The 20,707-nt window shown below is 43.1% G+C and overlaps 2 protein-coding genes across 3 annotated transcripts; both read right to left on the bottom strand.

Moving 5' to 3' along the window:
• Positions 1–458: 458 nt before the first annotated feature.
• Positions 459–11,389, bottom strand: LOC137857445 (acyl-coenzyme A thioesterase 1-like). 2 transcript variants are annotated; one of them, XM_068683940.1, is made up of 4 exons: positions 10,078–11,389; positions 8,387–8,589; positions 6,492–7,125; positions 459–598 (listed from the first exon to the last, which is right to left on the bottom strand). In XM_068683940.1, the coding sequence occupies exons 1-3, from the start codon at positions 10,877–10,879 to the stop codon at positions 6,523–6,525; spliced, it is 1,608 nt and encodes a 535-aa protein (XP_068540041.1). In that variant the 5' UTR covers positions 10,880–11,389; the 3' UTR covers positions 459–598; positions 6,492–6,522. The 2 variants fall into 2 exon arrangements, with proteins under 2 accessions (XP_068540041.1, XP_068540040.1); XM_068683939.1 differs by lacking the exon at positions 459–598 and having other exon boundaries at positions 5,989–7,125; positions 10,078–11,388.
• Positions 11,390–11,402: 13 nt separating this feature from the next.
• Positions 11,403–19,860, bottom strand: JMJD7 (jumonji domain containing 7). Its single transcript, XM_068683941.1, has 8 exons — positions 19,721–19,860; positions 19,157–19,310; positions 17,977–18,230; positions 17,139–17,195; positions 16,350–16,445; positions 14,897–14,973; positions 13,683–13,842; positions 11,403–11,996 (listed from the first exon to the last, which is right to left on the bottom strand). The coding sequence occupies exons 1-8, from the start codon at positions 19,785–19,787 to the stop codon at positions 11,908–11,910; spliced, it is 954 nt and encodes a 317-aa protein (XP_068540042.1). The 5' UTR covers positions 19,788–19,860; the 3' UTR covers positions 11,403–11,907.
• Positions 19,861–20,707: the final 847 nt, after the last annotated feature.

Genomic DNA, 20,707 nt, shown 5'->3' with positions numbered 1-20,707 from the left:
GCTTTGGCTTTTCTCGTTTTCTCCCTGCAGAGGTGAGCTGCTGCTCTGTACTCTCACTGTGAAGCCAGACCTTTCTTCCAGCGGTCATATATTTTCTTTTTCCACCCTAAGAGTTTTTTTTCCACAGGCAGAGTTCTCTGTTCAGCCAGGCAGGTCTTCTGCCTTGTTTGCTTTACTTGCAACACAGTGGGATTGCCTGCTTCAGGGCTTTTAAAAGGTGATTTTTGAAAAGCAATTACCCCTCATGGACCCCCAAATCCTCTAACTACACCACAAAGACTTATTTTTATCTGCATAAATTGTACCCCAATTGAGAGAAGAAGCCCCTCTATATATGAATTGCCAATTACAAACTTGATTTGACTGATGAAAAGATGCCCTTATCAGCAAATAAGGACCTTTGAAACATACCTTTCACTGGAGAACAACATAATCATGCTCCACTTCCAACAGACAGCACACACTCCACTGGAACATCCCCGAAGATAAAGCAGCATGTTCTCTCTGCAGCCCTTGACAGCAGCCCAGGGCTGCATGCTGGGGATTCAACGGAGGGTTTACTGAGAGTTGGTGTCCACTTGATATAACAACCAGGTCTCTGTCAAGTGAGAAAGATACCAAAAATATTTAATTTATTCTCATTTAGACACTGCTAATTCTATCACAAGAAAGAGGAATGCCCCAGGTGCTGCATGGAAGGACCAAGAGCTTGCTCCTGACTTAATACCACATGACTTGTGTACAGTTCAGCTGCTCCTAACCCACTCTTGCTCCAAACTGAAAAGGATTATTCCTCTTGTGCACATCATCTAGAAATTCCCATCTTCAAGAATATTAGTATCATGTAAGTTCCCCTGGAAATAAAAGACACCTTGATTAAATCCTTGATGTGACAGATGGCCAAGATAGGTCTGTCTCCACACTAGAAACAGGTGAGAATCTGCTGAGCATTTTGAGGTTCTAATTAAAGGCACCTTAACACTGACTCATGGTGTGTTATATCAAAATAAGAAAAAGCTCCTAACCCTCACAAGAAACAAATGACAAGGTGTCATAAGGAAAATCAAAACCTCTTCCTCTGCTTTGCTCATGTTTGCTCTCTTTGCACCAGGTGATTATTGCATTTTCTAATCATTCATTATCACTGCACATGAGCAAGCCCTATTTTTTCCTTCACAGTTGCTGAGGTTTCTTTTCACCTATTGCTTTGCAGTAAAGTGTAGAATTTAGGAACAAGTAGGTGGGATTATGTGCCAGAGCATGAACAGGGGGAAGTAGCTGGCGTGTACTTTGTTTACTGAAGCAGAACGTGGTGTGAGACTTCTGAAAATCTGAAACAGAACTCCATTACAAAAGCAAACGAATTCACAGTAATCAAAATATAAAAAATAAATAACCACATACAAACAAACACACAAACAAGAACTGATTTCCCTGCTTCAGCCCAGAAGACCATCTAGCCCAGCATCCTGGCTCTGCCAGTGGTCAAAAAAGATGTCCACAGAAGAGTGTAGGAACAGGACAAGTCTGTTGTGGTAATTCTCCAGAACCCTCTTCCAGGCTCATATGATTTGTGGTTCTGGGTCTCTGAAGCACTGGTGTGGTCACACAGAGTGGGTTTGTTTGTGCAGCATTTAATCAGAGTGGGGGACCATTCTCAACACATTCACAGTCTTTATAAAATCAAAGATGCTTTGAGGACCAATGGGAAACACAGTTGAAGTGGTTGAAGTAAAGGACAGATACATTTTTATCTAATTGAGGATTTAAATCTAGCATTAGCAATATTCTGTCAGTAGCACAAAGGAGCACAGAAGCTTGGTATTTGTGTCACACTCAGTGTTTGGCAGTGAGCGATGGCTGGTAGCAGGCCAAATGCAGTGAGTCCAGCTCACATGGTCATTCCCAAATTCTGCAGTGTCAAGGTCTGACCTCAAAGGCAGTGCTTCCTACTTGAATTTTTAGCCTTAGCATCCAGAATTTGTGAACAGAGGCGGCTCAACCAGTGCACATATTTATCAATCTAACAGCCACCTAATCTGCATAGGAGATTCTCACAGAGCATCAGAGATAGCAGACTGAAAGATTTGCCCTTTTATCTCACTCCAAGACAAACTGCATCACTTTTATACATCTTGATGTACAAATTGAGCTGTCACCTGTGTACTTCTCTGATGTCACACAGGAAGGGAACCTGGTCTTCCTGGGACTGCTGGCATTTTGCAATTTCTGTCAACAGAAATGTAAAGTTGAGCGAGCTGGCTATGAACAAGAATGCTCTACAGATAGCTGTGTTCTGCTGGTGTGCCTAATGGCTTCTCCGGTGTTTTGTTCTTGCTCGGTTGTAACAGTTTGTCTTTTGAGACAACACTTGGCTCTTTACCTAGCCTTGGCTGTTCTGTGACCTACTGGCTCCAATGACAAGATCAAACCAGCTGATTACTGCAGCAGAATTTAGAATCAGCTGGATCAGTTATTACAAACAGAACCAAAAGCTCTGCTAGAGTTACTCAGTTATCTTGGATTGGCAGAGTGCCACAGCAACCCCAAAAGGCTCACCTGATACCCCAGTGCATGTTCCTGCTACTTCCTCCTCTGAACAAGCTAATCTCCTTTTTTTTAATCTCCTTTTTTTTTGTTTGTTTGGTTGGTTGGTTTGTTTTTTGTTTATTTGTTTGTTTCATCTTGTTTTTGTTTTTTGCAGGATCAGGTTTCTGATCAGCAAGCAGGAAAACAGCATGGCTGTCCCTTTGGGCAGCAAGGCGTTCTTCAACAGCCTGGAACGGGAAACCACAAGTTTTAACTAAAGTGACTTTAATGTAGACATAAATTTAGCCTAAATTTAGGTGTTAAATATTCAGTGGCTTAAGACACTGAAAAGATATAAGCCTAAATTAACAGAATGCAACTCATTTAATTATTTTCTCTAAGTGGTAGCTAGAGTCAGGGCACAGACATTTTTATGTTTAATGTACATTTTGCACAGCCAATTTTTAAAGACTGAAAAAACAGTGAGTTTTAGAATCCCTGTATTTTGTCTGGACAATGATAAATGACAGTGATGTTTTACAGAAATTGCTGCAGAGAGCGTTAGTTCATTTGAAGCATTAATTTTCCTTCTAGCCAAGCTTCAGTCAGAATATCGCCTTTTCTGCACTGAATACTACACTTGGCTCAGATTCCATTTCCAAATGACATACACGAAGCACTAAAAAGTGCAGAATGGTGATTTTTTTTTTTTCTGAAATGGTAGAATTACACATTTCTTAGCAAAATGCTACCATAGCCAAAATTTTGATTTTTGTCATTGAATGGTGGTCCTATCCTAGAGTTTGATAACACATGACCTGGTAACGTATTAGAGAACTGGGCAAGCTTTGAATTAAAAAAAAAAAAGTCCCTGATCGTCTTTAGGCTGACAAACACAGAGGACAGAAACTGTCTTGTGACAGCAGGATGGGGAAAGAGCACTTCTAATTACACCTCACATATTCTCAACTTTCACTTCAAACCTTCTGCCCTGAGCCTATGGAAGAAGCTTGCTTGCAGAAGCCATCCAGCATCCCTGCTTCTGCCAGGTCAGAAGCTCCTGCTGTTACAGGAGCACATTTGCACTGAAATCTCCTTGTTCTGTGCAGATCCTAGCAAAATGCCACTGAAGTCTCAAATAGCCACTACTGCAGAGACACGGGACTTGATGTATAGGTACCTGCTCAAAGATATTTCACCTCTCCTGTATCAGCTTACATGTGAGAAGATTGCCTCTCAGTTTCTGAGGAGCTATGTCACAAATTCTTCTTATTAAGATATGCAGTGCTAAATGAAAGGACTGATAAAAGCATCAAGCCAAGATCTTTTGGTTCAGGCTAGTTTTTTGATCTGCTATTTCATCTGAAGCATTTTTCAATTAGAAGCAGAGTACAAGTACCGCTTTCCCCGTCCCCTTTTTATTACTTTTATCAGTTGTGCTTGGCATGGTCTCTTTTGCAGCTGAAGATCTATTAACTTTAATTAAATTGTAACTTTCACATTGTTCTTGAATAATGTCTGTCATCTCTAACCCTGGAGAAACTACACAAAGCCGCCTGACTCTACAAGCTGTGATTAGTACAATCTTTGCCACTACCTTGGAAAAATGTCGTCTTAGCCCCACTCGCCTAACTCACCCCTTCAGCAGAAGAAATGTTAACAATTCAAAGCTCTGTCACTGCAGAACATGCTCAAGAACAAGCAGAAGCATTGTATTGAAATTAGGCCATTTCCAATTACTTGATGTTAGTCTCCTTCCAGCTTCCATTTCCTGAAGATAAGTTTCAAAACCAAGTTTCTAAAGAGGCCAGCTGATTTAAAATGAATACCCTGTGCAACTGCGTTGGCTGACCTATTTTCTTGTTTGTATATGGCACAGAGCTGCTCAGCTAAATCAGCTTTTTCAGTCCTTCTTGCTGCTTAATCAGCCTTTTCGACCTTTCTTGCCAGCTGCCATCCAAGTGGTAAATAAATGGGCTTCAACTGGACAGCAAAGCTTTCATTTCAGACCAACAAAGAGGTTTTATGCAGTGCTGTCATCTCCGGGATCACCCCGCAGCTCCCTCCCTCCCCTTGTTGCAGCAATGATTTCCTTGAATGTGAATGCTGAAACCAGCAGCATTAACAGACCATAAGCAAGCATCACTGACCCATTGTTCCTCTGCTGGCCCAAAGTATTTTTCCTTTTACCTGCAGTTTCCTATAGTTAAAGGAAATCTATTTTCTCAGAAGCTCACAATATTCTAATTCAAAACACAGGTCTGTAAACTGCCCATTGAAGGCTGAGAAAGTTCATCTTCATCTCAGAAGAGATTAAAATAATGTGTTGTCCCAGAAAACACACTGTACTGCATAAACCTCGCTGTGTTCAGTAAAAACAGAACAAAATTATTCACCTTCCAGAGAATCTCGCAGTACAGCGGCCCGAGTTGGAGACAAATCTGGATGGACAACCCAGGGTTTTCTGACAGCTTTAATAAAACAGACAGATGAGGGAAAAGAAAATGTCCCTTACCCAAACTGCACTGCTCAAATGTGTTTGATTTTCCTTGGTGCTACACATTGCTCTTCTGTCAGGTCCCACCCACTCACTAAACATTTACAACCAGCACAATTTGTGCAGGACACAAGGCACACAGAGCACAAAGAGAGATGAAGAGGTAATAACAGAAATCCTGATGGACCCCCACCTCCTGGGGTCAGAATGGGAGCTTTGACTGCTTCAGGAGGCAAATTTGCTCAGCTGATACCATGAGATCCCTGGAAAATGTCAGCAAGCTGCTGTCTGCTGGTACCCTGCAATTGCAAGAGGTACAGAGGTACATCCCAGCTGTCCCCACCATGCCTGGGCCTCAGCAGAGGGCGGGTTAATGTGCATTTCCCCAGAAGGCAGCATCAGTCCTCTCTTCGGTGTGGCATTTCCTAGCTGCCAGTGAGCCCACAGCTTTCTGATGTAGCAGGAAGACAGGGCAGACACTCCGCTCCACAGGGCTCCTGGAAACTCAGCAGCAGCCATGGCGTTATTCTTCCTCCCCAAAACAGGGATAAACTAAGCTTCAAGTTTCAAAAGCGGGTACTTAACGCACCTGCATCACCCCCATCTTCAGCACTGTGCAGAACCCATCTGCAAACTCCCCCATTCTTGTTCCTGACAAGAGGTGAGGACTCCTGTACAGAAACTCTTCAGCCAGGTGAAGGGATAGTTTGTGACTGCACCAGATTGCTGCCTGTGCATTTACAGGCATACAGACAGTCTTCGAAGACTTCATTCAGATGATTTCAAGTAAAGTGTACATACACACGTACACGTTGTATTTATTGAGTAGCACAGTGCAAACTTTCATCTGACATGTAAGGTAGCTGGAGTCAGCAGGAGATACAACCAGTGTAGCCAGGGTAAGATTAATTTCTTCTGGGTTTTGAAGTACCAGAAAAAAACATTCTCACTGCACTTCAGAATAAGTCAGAAGAGTGCCTCTTTATTCAGTTCACATCAGAACTGTAGCATCTTTTTTACTAAAGAATGTGAGAAAATGACATACCAAGAAGAAAGGTGTATAAATGTACTGATGTATTGCCCTGAGAAACCACTGTTTATATTTAGGGTAATTAAAGGTGTAATACTGAATAATTCAATGAAGGTCTCCACCTTTGAGAGTATTTCCTGCTACCAAGGAAGAGGGCTGGAGGCTGAAAGCAAAGACAGCTTGGCACAAACACAGTCTGCTTGACAGGATGGTGGGCTCTCACTGATGGCTCCAGCACAGACAGATCAGATGGCACCAGTCTACGATGTAGCTGGGGACAGATGACACTTAAAATTCAACTCAAAAACAGGAAATTATTTGAGAAATGAAAACATACAATTATGCAACAATGGTGTTTAGAGAGAGGTAGGCTAGGAAGCTTTGAATAGTTTCCCAGGATTCTGGCCCTAATACAGTGAGAAATTAAATACGAACCCTGCCACCGTAGCTGACAGCAACACTTCTACTACAGATTGCTCTTAGGAGTATCCGAGTCCATCAAGTGTTGCCAGAAAAAAGCCTGTATCCTGTGCCACGCATCTTCTTGGGCTTTGGCGTGTTCCTTCCATTGTCCTCCCCACTGCACGAATAGCCCAAGCACTTTGTGGATGGAAGCCTGGCACAGAGGCAGGTATGGTGGCTCCAGGAGGTGCCCTGCTCCAGAATAGGAGCAAAACTCCACCTTCCGTCCACAGTGCCGAAGGCGCTGAACAGCGTCCTGGCAATAGAGGTCACTCTTCCAGTTCGTGTCATCCAGCCCTGACAAGAAGAGGAACTTTGCCAAGGACCTCTCCATGGGAATGCGACAGTGCCACGTTGCGGGGTCCCTGTGATCATCTAGGATTTCTGAAAAATCTACTAGGTCGGACTCCTTACTGGTCTTCATCCTCCCCAGATCATATGGGTGGGGAGGAATAGTGAAGCCATCCCCCCGCAGGGGAATGAAAGAATTAAAACCACTTCCAGATATGCTGACAGCTGCCTTGATGCCAGGTAGGAAGGTGGCCATGGAGAGGGCTAGGTCAGCTCCTTTAGACAAGCCCAAAACGCCAATCCCAGTATCCTTCACCTGAAACACAGTTATGGAACAACCATTACCAACTACTCATATCCTGGGCTGACATAACACCTCCCCCCTCTTCTGCTTCCTTATTCCTTGTATGATTAAAATCTTTTTACCCTTTCTCTGTTCATGTTCTCTCTCCCCCATATTGGTCCCTTTGCTGAACCTCCACAAGAATGAGCATGAATTCTGCAACTCCTCAGCATTTCTTCCCCTGTAGCACTTTTTCTTCCTGAAGAACTCCATAGACAAAGCCTTTTGCTTCTTCTGCATCCTGGCTTGACACTTTCTCTCAGTACTGTACATTTTATTGCTCTTGCCTCCAAAAGCTCATCCCAGCTTGCTCTCTTCAAGCCCCTTGTGGAAAACCAATTTTTCATGGGTTTATGTGCATCGATTTTCTTTCTTGCCATTGTTTTTTCATACTCTCCTACAGCTGACCTGTTATCTTCTGTTTTGTCTTGGAACACAAGGCACTTGGGGCCGAGTAAGCCTAATTGTTTAAATCAACTTATTTATAGTGAGGGCTCTTCACACCAAATTCACATTGTAATGTGCATCTTGTAAGATACTCTGGAAGTTTTACAGCTTGATGAGGAACAACACCAACAGTTATGAAACAGCCATTATGAACTACTCATATCCTGGGCTTACAGGATCAACTTTGTGAAATGAAAATCACGTTAAGAAGCATTGCGTTCAAAGCTTAAATTATATTTAGTTTCTCTTGGTCTCTATTGGCTTAAGTATTATGATATATTGCCATAAAAGTGTTTTTTCATCCCACATACATATCCTAATACCGCCCCAGCTTCTTAAAACATGGCATACTCTCCAGTACTGTAACTGTTAAGATATCCCGCTGTTACAGCATTTTATTACTGTCCTGTGAAACTTACTCAGAATTAGAAACCTCTCTGAAATAGTAGAAAAAGACATTTTTTTTTTATTATTATTATTTTTTTTTAAGATCTTGTGCTTAAGAAGTTGCACTTCTAGTCTGGGAACTGCTTTGACATAAATATTATACAAATACTCATTTGCACAACACTTCATGGACTGTCATAAGGTGCTATGCAAAACTTTTATCCAACTACTTGCAAAATTGGAGTTGAGGCACATTGTTTTCCACCTCAGATCACACTGTCTGAACATGCTCTCCTTTTACATCTCACAAACTTAGCTGCATTCAGTGACATACAGCGTTTCACATTAGGAAATTAGAGAGTTGCTTCTAGTAGAAAAAGTACCATTATTTATCTCCTACCTGCTTCTGCTTCTGCAAAAAGTGTACAGCCTCCTCAAAATAATTCAGTTCAAGAATCTCTGGCATAGCAGGCAGATCTTCAAAGGCCATGTAAGCCAGAGCCAGAGTCACAAAGCCCCTGCTAGCCAGAAGACTTGCTCTGTATTCAACAAGACCTCCTCCAGATCCATACAAATCGATAAGTCCGGGGAATGGTCCTGGTCCTGCAGAGAGATAAATATACATACATGCTCACAAAGAAAACTTTCTAGAGTTACTTTTTCAGTAGCACCCCCTCAACGCACATCCAGACTGTAGATATCAAAAGGAAATCACCCTCTGAAGCTTTACACATGCAGGTTCTCATTCTGAGGCACACACTCAATGTAACTGGACTCTTTTTCCCAGCCTAATTAACTGAGATGATTATAAAGAAATTACTATTCCCTCTCTTGTATGATTGTCTCCTATACGGATTATCCCAAGCATTTCTGTGAGCAGCACAGAGTATGAAACCTAGTTTCCACAGTCCCTCTCCATTAGTCAGCTCTCTGCTGTGTAATTATGAAGATGAGTTCACCTTACAGCACCTCTCTCCCCGTAAGAACACTAATTTGGATATTTCTTCTCCTGCCTAGGAATTTATTATAGGAAGTTTGTATTTTGTGCATTGTTCTCCCACCACAAGTTTCAGCTGAAATTGGCCTAGATGTTGTCAGGCCATTGGGGACTGACTTAAGTGCAGTATCAATCACTATGTGCATTCTTTTAGTAACCGTGCTAGCAGCTTTTCCAAGCAGGGAACGCCTGACTTAATGCATCAACAAATGCCATTACTACGTGCACAAATTCAGGCTTCAGCCTGATCTGGGTAACCACCTCTGGGCTTCTCAGTTCTCCTTCCACAGCTGTATAATTTCCATTTCCTGCTGCTGCTCTGCCCATTCTTACCACCACATACAGCTGAAATTTTCTGTAACAAAATTTGGTGTCACAGCAGCTGCAAAGGACTTTTTACTTGCTCCAGAGCAAGATACTCACATTTAAGTACTGCTCAAGGAAAACAAACAGTTCATGACTTGGAGCCTTACTCAGGATCCAGTCTCAGCCTTGTCTCTATACAGAACTTTGCAAATGTGATGTCTGTGGAAGGCTTTGCCTTCCCTGTTTGTCCCCCTTCTTTCTAACTATCGCGTGCAGTTCAGCTGCTCAGCTGAGCAGGAACAGACTTCTTCCTTTGGCTTCCTAAGCCAAAGAGAGAGAAAGAGACACAAGTCCAGAGTCTGTGGCAGCTGCTGGAGTAGCCCAGACCTGCTGTGACCCCAGCCCATTGCTGCCACCTCACCTCTTCGCTTCTTACCTTAGAGCTCTGGCCAAAACCAGGGGCCTCTGCCCTGCCAGCTTGTCAGAAGAGCTGGGAAATAAGCACACTTTTCCCCAGGTCCCTCAGCCAGGAGAGGTCCTGTTCCCTGCTCAGCTGAAGCCAGGAGACGCCTTCCATTGCTGCTGCTGCCCTCACTGCACCCCCTGCCTCTGCAACGCCTGGGCAAGGCTTGTGGCTGCCCTGCGCTGCTGGGGGGATGGTAGTGGCTGGACACGGTGCCAGCTGAGGGAACCATAACGGGGGCTGTCTGCCAGCTTGCTGAGGGGCTGCAATGCCCAATGTATGATGCAACTCACACCTGGAAAGCCAGAACGGGATTAAAACTCACCAGGAGGGAGGAAGAGAGTTGCTTTAAGCCGACCTTCTCTGACTGGAATCCTCTTCACTCCCTCTGCTAAAAAACTTCGCTCATGGGTGCATTTTCCCAGCAACCGGCTCATGTCCCCGTGGCCCTCATACACCTCCAAGTCCACACAGAAAGGGGTCAGGACGTTCCTCTTTGCCAGCCGCTTATAGGGCGTTTTGGAGCGCAGAGACCACAGCAGCCCCATAGGCTCCACTCCCGAGTAGCTGCCCCCCAGCGCTGGGGAGCGGGTCAGGTCGAGCTCCCCGCTGCTCCCAGCCCTGTAGCGAGCGTGGGCTTGGAAGAGCTCCCCACCCTCGTCCACCAGGCAGGCTCTGAGGGTGACCTCCTGCTGCGGCAGGAGACCTGTCACGCAGATCTGCACGGGGTCGTCGAACAGACACCTGGGGGAGGGCAGAACCGTCACCTGCACCGCCATCGAGCTCTGCTGGCGGGGAGCGGAGGCTGCTGGTTTTGGCGAGACGCCGGCTGTGTCAAACGGGAACAGCAAGAGCTCAGCACTTCTCACGCTTAAAATCTCTGCCAAAGTCCAGGGGGAAGCACCGGGACTGCTTCCTCCAGCCAGCAAGCATGGGCTGCTGGGAGATGTAGTTCGGGTACACCACGCCAAACACCTCATCTCAGGTGTCCTACAAAAATACAACTGGCTTGCAAGGACAGGAGTTGTCATTTGCTGCTGCTGTGCACTTTTATTTCTGGTCATATAAAGGCTAAATCCCTGAACCTCGAGTGGCAGAAAGAGATATTCACATGGCCTTTCCCCCATCCCATGGAAAGCTCAGCTTCAATCACAGAATAGGCTCAGGCGCCTTTGTCAAGGCACGTCAAGCACAAACAAACTGGAAAATCTGGAGCAACACATTTTAATCTAGCCATGAAACAAAGCTTGTCTAATTCCTCTTGAGTTTGCAGTAATTTTTGAACAGGAACCACAAGGTGAAATGATGCTCTAGGTTGTATCTGTATTTCTTAAAAAAAAAAAAAAAAACTTTTTTCTTCAGAATTGTCCAACTTATCTAAAGGGTATCTGCATTTTCCCGATTAATACATGTACTGGTGACATGCAGGTTGACCGAAGACATGGCAAAGCAACTCGAAAACCACCGAGGATGTAAGAAAATGCAGCTACATTTAAATACAATGGTGAATAGAAACTGGTAATAAAAATGTGTAGCTTAACAGGGAGCACAGCCACCACTGACCTTTGCACGTCCTTCTAGATGTTCTCCATGCATCACATCATTTGAGCAATGTCAGAAATTAGTACAGAAGTAAGCTTTTAAACTGACCTTTTATTGCAGAAGTTGCAACTTCTCACCACCAAAACACCACAGCAACTGAACTTAGCGATCACAACCGGGCAGGATTTTTGCCTTAAGCTGGATGTACGTGTTGGACTGAGGCAGCCCGATGCATGGGTGGCAGAGCAGATTCTTCCTTTGGCTTGTTACGAAAACTATCTGTAGACCTGAACAAATGTCATGGCTTCAGTTTTGGGACTTCCAAAACCCGGATTACCACCTTTCAAATTTTATTCTGTTCACCATCACTGGGGCAATATGCAAAGTCCTAAAAATGCTGATATCACATCTTCTACTTACAAGCCGAAAAACCCGGCCAATTGACCCAAGACTCTGAAATCAAGCAAAATAGCCATGAGCTGTTTTGACAGATGTTGTTGAAGATAATTCAGTGTTCAGTTTTCACTCGAATCAGGTCTGTATTCCAGTCACAGATGCTGCTGACTGCATCACATCAGGGAGAAAGATTGCCAGCTCGAGTCTCCCACCTCTGCTATAACACTTTCACAGCTTTTGTGAGACAATCTAGCAGTTGATAATAGCTGTACTTTAGGTCATATTCCATGTCATACCAATAATTCACTGAGGAGAGAAAAAAAAAAAGGCATTCCTAAAGCTGCAATGTAATGATTTACAAACGTTCACAGAATGTTTCAGGCAGCTCAGCTAGTACAGGCGTTTCCCTGTTAGTGACTGAACTTTGGATTGAGTAAAATGTTGACTACAGCCAAAGGTAACGTGAGCAAACATTAGAGTTCTTTGCTGCCAATGCAACTCTGTCAACTCAAACTATCTCCTCTTCAGACTCTGTCCTTGGGATTCCTTGGTGCAGAAACTGGCAAAATGTATAGGAACATGAAATGTCTCCTTCTAATTAGGCCACAGATACCAAACACACTTCAAAGTTTAGTATCTGGATAGGAACCTCCCTTTCTCTGAGTGTGTGACAGATGGCAAACTCACCACTTAATCAAAATGGTGAGTAGTTAGGCAGTGCTTTATTTCTGAATCTCAATTTAAATTTGGTGTAACATCCATTAAAAAACATACATATATATTAAGTCAAGCAGTATATAATGTTTTACCAATGCTTCTTGGAGGAGGGCATACGCTAGTTTCCAACACCCACTGGACCAGACCCAGAAAATACTGATTTTCAAGTGCATACAGAATGCAGTGCAGCTAACAAAAGGCTGAATAAACAGAGCAACCCTTTAGTGTTTCTGCTAGACAGAGAAAAACAGTGGATGGGGCTTTGCAACTGGAAACAACTCTACTTTTTCTGTCTTTACGGACAGATATAGCAGTACTGGGAAAAGAGAACTGAAAATACTGGTTTGTAGCTAACGGGACTTTTTATCACACTGTTGCCAATACTGAAAAAATGGTTTGCAATATTTGCAGTGTAACACGAATACTAATGCTGTTATTCAAAATACTTTATTTACTCTGTCTGGGCAGGCAGGATTAATGCAGGTGAAGGACAGTGAAAAAACTTCTGCAAACCTTGCAAAATTTAGAGGACATAATGATAACACTCTGCACTACTTCCCATGCCTACCCCTCCACCTGCACCAAATGAGCAATGCTTGAAATTCTCAAACTTTCCGGGGAAAGCAGAAAAATAAAAAGCAAGATGATGATGCATCCTACAAAGAAAGCGATGGAAGACTTCTGATAAACTCAGGGGAGCAGTAACACAAGCATAGGCTTATTAACAAGGTAAAAAACTGGGTCAGAGAGAATTCCATCTCACATAACAACAGAATAGCTTCCACGTTGTGTCTACATCCACGCCTAAAACTAGTGTTTTTGGTTTCCTTTTTCTTCACCCAAATCCTTTTTGCTGATGTGCTAGTATCATGCACTACGTGCAGTTTAATTGTGAAAGGTATGTAAATGACCCGCTTGCAGTTATCAGACTAGGCAGACAAACTACTGAGCTTCCTATCATAAACAAAATCTGGATCATGATCACTGAATTAGCTATTCTTCTCCTCATCGGACAACTACAAATGTATTTTTCCTGATACATCCCTGACTCTTGTTGACAATCATCTGAATTACATGCAAAACAGACTGCAAGAAGATAGCCCCATGGAAAAGAACAGGATCAGCATCTGTAGATATTCTTATTTTCTCTTGAAGGGAGTTAGATGACATTAAAGGGACCTTTGGTCACAGTTATGCTTTGCTATGGGATCTCGTATCTGCATACATCCAGTGCAATTAATTCAAAAATATACCTGGAAATCTTGTGTATTTTACCTGCTATACAGCCATGTGATTGCTGAACATGGTGGAACCAAAGAGAAGGGAGGTATAACATCTCACCAGCTTTCACTGTACACTTCAAAGATTTTGCCTGAGCATATTCTGGATACCTTTCTAGATCTGGGTTTAAAGGGTCCAGAGGGATCCAGGGCACCTGAAAGCAAAAGAGTATGTATATGGTACTGACCATGGCAAGCATTTCCAGCAAGCTTCCAAGAAAACAACTGACAAACAAACTTACTAGTTATGAAATACGTGTTTTGCCTAGCAAAACATTACACATGCTACACAGTTTTCCACACTCAACTGAGAATAGGTCAAGGATGCAAAAACTTGCCTTCTTCAGTGAAGCATTTCTAATTAGGGAAAAGCTGCTAAATGTCAGCCATCAAATTTCACTCTCATGGCATACTTTCAAAACATCTTTTGAAATTTTAGAAATTCCTTTCTTCTTCTAAAGCGCTCTGATCTACTTTGATTCCTGTCAACTAAACACCCTCCTTCCTGCTGGAACATCCCTGTTGCCTGCATTAATTTCTTCTTTGCCCTAGAGAGTTACAAACCTCAGCACTCCACCTTACTGTATGTATGACAAGAATGCTCCTTTTAGATTCTATGAGCAGCACTCTGTAAACAGAGAAAAAAACCCAGGCTCCAGTTCAGCTGTAGCATTAATCACACACTGCACAGGCAAAAAGAGAGAGATTATATACAAAAGGGTGCTGAGTTTTTGTAAAGTGACTTCAGATTTATATATTTAAATCAAATAAATATTGCTACAACTAAGAAAACACAATTTATTCATTGAGACAGGCATGTTTTCTTGCACTGGGTGATACTGCTGTAAAGCAAAATACATGCCTGAGTAGAGGGCTAGAAAAGGTGAACGCAGAGAACTGTATTAAATCTTTTTTATTATTATTATTATTCATTCATTTAAAAATCCTTTACTGGATCCATTTAAGTTTGGTGTAAGAGCGATAGCTTATGACATCAGTGGTTTCAGGTATGCAGTAATTTTATTCTTTTTTTGTGTGTGGAAGCTGGGCATTCTTTGCAAATAGTAACGTAGAAGTGAAATATCTGGGAATTCTTTCCAGTAATGTGGGATTTCTAAATATTCATCAAAAAGCTTTGTTTAAGAGCTCAGCAGTGTGCAAAACTAGCTTTACTTTTCACATTGACTGTGTTCTTTATATCATTTTTACCTTATCTGCAGTCTTCTCATCCACAATTTCAAAAGAGCCATCTTCTGATACATGGTAAGTTGCTGGCTGATAGAGCTCTGGAACCACAGAAAGAATTAAATGGCACAACACAGAGTAGTACTCAGAGAAACTAATGGAAGGACATGTCACACTTTCACTAGGTGACAGAAAAATTAAGACAAAACCATTTTCAATTTTCTGCCTTTCTCTTTGTTCATTGCAATTTTTATCTAGTTTCTGGTTTGTCTTATTTTAAGTCAGCCAGAATACTGAGCTGCCTTTCTGTTTAGAATTCCAACCTTTTTTTCCTCACAGAAATTATTCTATTCTCTTCCTCAAAACCTATTTTCCTCCTGGTCCTATTTTGTTCCAGTAACTATCTTGTTTCCCTTTCAGAAGTCATAAACACTTCCCTGACTTACCCAGCATTCTATATTCTCTCCTTTCTTCTTAGGTCAGTCTAGCAAGATAGCCTTTTCCAGAGCTGTTAATGACTTGTGGCTAGCCTTTCACTTCTAATTTCACCCTATAGGGCTTACCACCTGCTTTAGACACTTTCAGAAAAGCAGCATGTTTTTCTTCCATTGCTTCAGCAAATGTGCTTTTGTAACTGCTTGAGAGCGTCTCCCTCCATTAACCTGATGTTCAGAAAGACAGAGTCACCCTTTTACTAAACACTACAAAATGTAAGCATTATCTGGGTCCAATGCTTTAACAGTCACTTCTTTTAAAAGGTATGAATCATGTGACGTATTTCAATGTTGCAAACAAAATAAAAACAGTATAATTACAACATTAGAGCTGCGCTTGTACCTAGGCAAAATTACGTTAGTGTCATATAGCACTCTGCATTCAGCCGATCTGAAGATTTGAAAATCAAAGAATGGGAAAAAAACATTAGGCATGGAGTTAAGCTGTCAATTGTCTAGATGACTTTTGTAACAGAACAAATGACTACTGTGTACCCAGGAAAACAACAAGAAGAAAGAGAAAACAGGCAAAGTAATGCTGTCATAAGAATCTCTTTGTTCATTTATATCACTTTCAGAGATTCTGTTAGTAACTTAAATATTTCATTAAACTACAACTTGCTCTTCAGTTTCCTGGCTTTTTTTTTTTTCCTAAGGAAAAGAATGATCAGGCAGAATTCAAACCTGTTAAACATCAAAGATGGCAAGCTACACAGTGACAAGATACAAATAATTTAAACATTCTAAAGCTAAAGAGATTGCCATGGGTGTCATTGAACCTATTATTTTATAGGGCAGGAAAACCTGACCTCAGAATAATGTTTGCATTACAAAACCATGTGCTGCATGCAATAGATTTATGTGTGCAGTGGAAAAAACAAAACTGTATAAACATGTTATCTCCGCCCCCATTCTCATGTCTTTCAGCATTTAATATCTCCCCCTTCCAGCCTCCAGACATATACACATAGTAAATTATGTACCATATGGGATGAAGGGACGGTCACTCGGTGGATGCAGTAGGAAATGTTTCTCTCCAGATATCACACAGTACAAGTTCTCATAATGATCTTTATGTACTAAGATTTAGAAGAAAAAGAGATGTAAAAAGAGAGAAAAAGAAAATCAATGTTGTTTCCTTCTCTACCTCCAAAACTACAGTAAACTGAAAGTATCAGCTTATCTTCTAATTAGCAGGCTGCTTCCTCCTCTCGTGGCCAGTGGGAGTGGAAACCAGCAATATGATGTAGCAAACGTACTCAGCCAAGCAAGTTCCAAAATCACTTTATCAGTAATACACAAACACAGGTTACAAAAACATGATGACATCCAGGATAGATGCTATCAGCCAACTGGTATGAAATCAACTGATTGGCACTTGAGAGCGGGCGGGATTTCTGGCTCTCAAATGCTCTTACAAAATCTGAAGTTCAGAATGGCCAAGCAAAGCGCACCCTGTCTCAATTTCATGCATTCTCTGCTGTGCTGTATGAGAAGGTTACGTGTGGCCTGCCATGGATGGGCCTGGTTTGATTTACACCTAAGCTGGCCTCAACATCGACAGGACAGAAATCATCTGTCATGCCTGATGCAACATCCAGAAGATGCACCCAGAGACAGAGCAGCGAGAGGCTGCAGAAGAGCAGTTGAAAGAACGCATGTTAAAGTAAAAGAGAAAACATATCATTCTACTGAGCCACTAACTCAAATCAATTCTGCTTAAACTTGTGCTGAAAGCACAGAAAATACTTACAGCACCATACAATACCTACAAGATGTCACAGCAGCTGATTCCCCGAGCCAGAAATTCACAGCATCAGGCTTCTTCCCTGAATGGTTAGAGAGATGTTTTCAACAAAAAGGGAATTTGAAGCATCATGTCTAAAATAATTTTAAGCATTTTTTTGGCAAACTGGTTTATTTCTATCTTTTAGCTACCTTCCTAACTATGACAGTTCCCATTATAAATAGCACTCTGTGAGCAACAGTAGCTTCTGCTCAGGAAGCTACTGTAGCACGCATCAGGCTTCACTACCCAGAGCCAAACTGAGGGTTACAACCTTCATTTTCATGTCCTGAATCCCTAAGATTTAGCTCACAGAGAAACTGCAGCACATTTATGTTTAGTTGCAAAAAGAACCTGAGCTCATAGTAAACTAACATTTGAAGGAAATGTATCCTGGAAAATAGAAACCAACTTAAATGGAACAGTTTAAGAGAAACAAACACCTGGAATGATACAAAAGCGAGGTTGTGTGTTCGCTCATTTCTTATAACTTTGGTAGCAACAGCACAAATTCAAGTCCAAATGTGACTCTAAACCAGAAAAAAAAGCCACTCCATGGAAAGAGGTGCTGTACAGCACTACCACCATAATGCTTCATTGTGATGGTGACAAAGCACAAGTAAGTTGCTTTTTTTGGAGTAATGCAAACCCCAAACTAGGATTACTCTATGATTATTTCACCAGTTTTCCTTTCTAAGGGGATGGAACCAAACTGAGCAGTGGTAACCAGCAAAAGAACCATGTACGTGGCATGATTCGTGGTATGGTTGTTTAAAGTTACATACAAAGTATTTTACTCAATGCAGGAGAAACAGAAAGTTTACCGAGTGCCTCACTCATCCATGGTATGTCAGGCTGCACATCACAGACAAGTTCAGGGAACTCCTCGGTGAGGTTCGAACATTGCTTCTGCACATAGAATACGTTGGGAGAGGTCACTTTCTTCTCCACAATGTCCAGAAAGTCCATGAAAGGCATTTGGCGCTCCTCTGGCATGACAAAACGGTCCTGAAACACCGCATCTGCATAACCATTTGGTGTTACTGCCACACTCACTACCTTGGGACCTACTACCTCCCTGCAAAATAAATCAAATGTTTATAGCCAGACCTGTAATTGGCTCATGTATTGGATGCTGGTTACTTTAAGAACAACATGCTTCATGGGCAGCAAAAACAAGAAGCCTGGCTTTCCGTAGCTGCCTATCTTTTGACAAGATTTTCTAGTGTCTGTTAAGGACTCTGCTTCAGTTGCTCCTTGCATTCAAGGCAACAGGAGTGTCTTTTGCCTCTCTGAATTCTCTCATCTCTACAAGGTGAGTTCATGAAGTATCTCCCTTTTCCTCAAAGACAGAAAGAGGGCCCTCTTTAGTCACTTCTCATGAATTGTGCCAGAGCCTGATATTCTCAGGACCACTCAATCCAGCCAAAGCTGCGTGGCCTTATGTTCAAAAGCTATTGAGAAAGCGTAGATGGGGACTGACAGATACACGTTTTGAGACTAATAGCCCATACTTCAACGAGAAATTTAGTTTCAAAAAACACGAATTTTAGGGCTAACCAAGAATCGCCTCAAAAAATAACTTGCTTTTCTAAAATTCAGACATTGTTAAAATGTTCCGCTATTTCTTTTAATAAGCAGGATGCACTTGGTCACAAACAAGTCAGTCGGGTCTTACAGTGCTACAGCCCCACTCTAACTGAGGGGATGTGCGATGAAGCACACATCAGGACGCTGGGAACGGACTCAGTTTTGACAACGTGAGTCTACTGGCTGTAGGCAGTCAAAATATTCACCCTTCCTACAGAATCTGAACTGCTCGGGATAGTATGTTCACAGGATGAAATTTATACTTGAGTTTTGGATGTTGTGTAAAGTACTGAACACCTTCATACAGATGCAGAGGAATCTGAGATAATCTCACAAGTAAAAACATTAACAAAGGGCCTTTCAGTGAGGTCAACTTAAACTGAACACGAGTCATGCTCAAAAGCTCGTTCCTACCTAAGGTATGCCGAGGTCCATTTCTTCAGAGCCGGCCAGTGGCTGATGGCATTCTGAATTATGCAGGGCTTGTTTGGACTCACCCACTCTCGATAAAACTCCAGCGGGGACGGAGGCCTATCCAGATACGGCACAGACTCCGTCCACCCCAACTCTGTCCAGGCAAACGAGAAGCAGTTTTACCCCGTGTCCCGAGTGAAGCGCCCTGTGTTAGAGCTCTAAGTGGCTTTAAACCCCAAACCACCGGTGGTCACTGACAGCAAGGCCCTCAGGCTCCCTAAATCGCTCCGTTAAAGCCCTGACCTTGTTTCAGAGCGCTTCAGTGCCAGGGGCAGGCAGCCACCCGCCCTGCTTTGCCGCTTTACACATCGCAAGACAACCCCAAAGCAGCATTTTCATCAGGGGCTGACGGCGCCCGGGCCAGGCATGGCAGCCCCACGCGGTTGCGCTGCCAGCCCCGCGGCCTCCCCCCCCTCCCCGCCGGGCTCCCCCCGCTCCCCAGCGCCTCTGCCCGGAGCCACGAGGCCGCCGGGAGCCATGAAGCCGCCCGGGCCCGGCGCTCACCGCGGGCCTCCCCCGGGAAGGCGGCCAGGCAGCCCCTGACGGCCCGCAGCGCCGCGCCCTCCGCCATGGCCGCACCGCCTCCCTCACGGCCCGGCCCGGCCCCGCGCTCCGCCCCCGGCCCCGGTCCCGGCCCCCCGAGGAGGAGGCCCCGGCCTCGGCTGAGGGGAAAAAAAAAAAAAAAAGAGTCCGGAGGTGCTGCCCGTTGAGGAACGGCTGTACCAAATGCTCACGTTTTTATTGAAACGGTTTAAGACACGGAGTACAAAGGAATACAGAGTTAAAAACAGCTCCCGCAACGGGGGGGGGGAAGCTTCACAGTGCAAAAAAAAAAAAAAAAATAAAGAAAAGAAAAACAAAAATAAAACCCGAACAACTTTTTATTTTTTTCAAATTAAAAAAAAAAAGACATTTTAAAGGATTATTTTACTTGGAGGCAAAAGTATAAAAACACATTTATAAATAAAGCAAGAGGGTTGGGCTGTTGTTCACTGAAGGAGAAGGGTAGTGTTGAAGACCACAGGTGGAGCTGTCCGGTGCCTGGGGCATACACAAGACATGCAGGGTGGACATGGCTTATTCCTAAAGTTGCTGCCCCGCGCATTTCCCATCCCTCGGTACGGCAGGTCACCCACACGAACACAGAGCCCAGTGCCCACTGTTCTCTACACCCCTCAGCCTGAAACACGGGGCATGCTTGTCTTACCCCACAGGACAGCCTGCTCGCTCAGGGGCCGCACAAGACCTGCTTCTATTATTTTCTTGAGGTTTTCATCATTTAGTATCCTGGATGTTGCACATCTGGGGACAGGGAAGGGGGGAGATGACACCATATACATGCATGAATTTTACCAATGGTGTTTAAATATCTGTATTTTTCCTTATATATAATTATATACATATCCTTTCTTTAAAAAAATTAAGTTTGTATGTTCTACTCCTGTAGGGAAACACCCCAGTTCTCTGAGGTGTGATGAATTCTCCAAAATG

Source organism: Anas acuta, chromosome 5 (genome assembly GCF_963932015.1).
Source record: "Anas acuta chromosome 5, bAnaAcu1.1, whole genome shotgun sequence".
Taxonomy (NCBI): Eukaryota; Metazoa; Chordata; class Aves; order Anseriformes; family Anatidae; genus Anas; species Anas acuta.
This window is presented reverse-complemented; position numbering and strand designations above follow the sequence as displayed.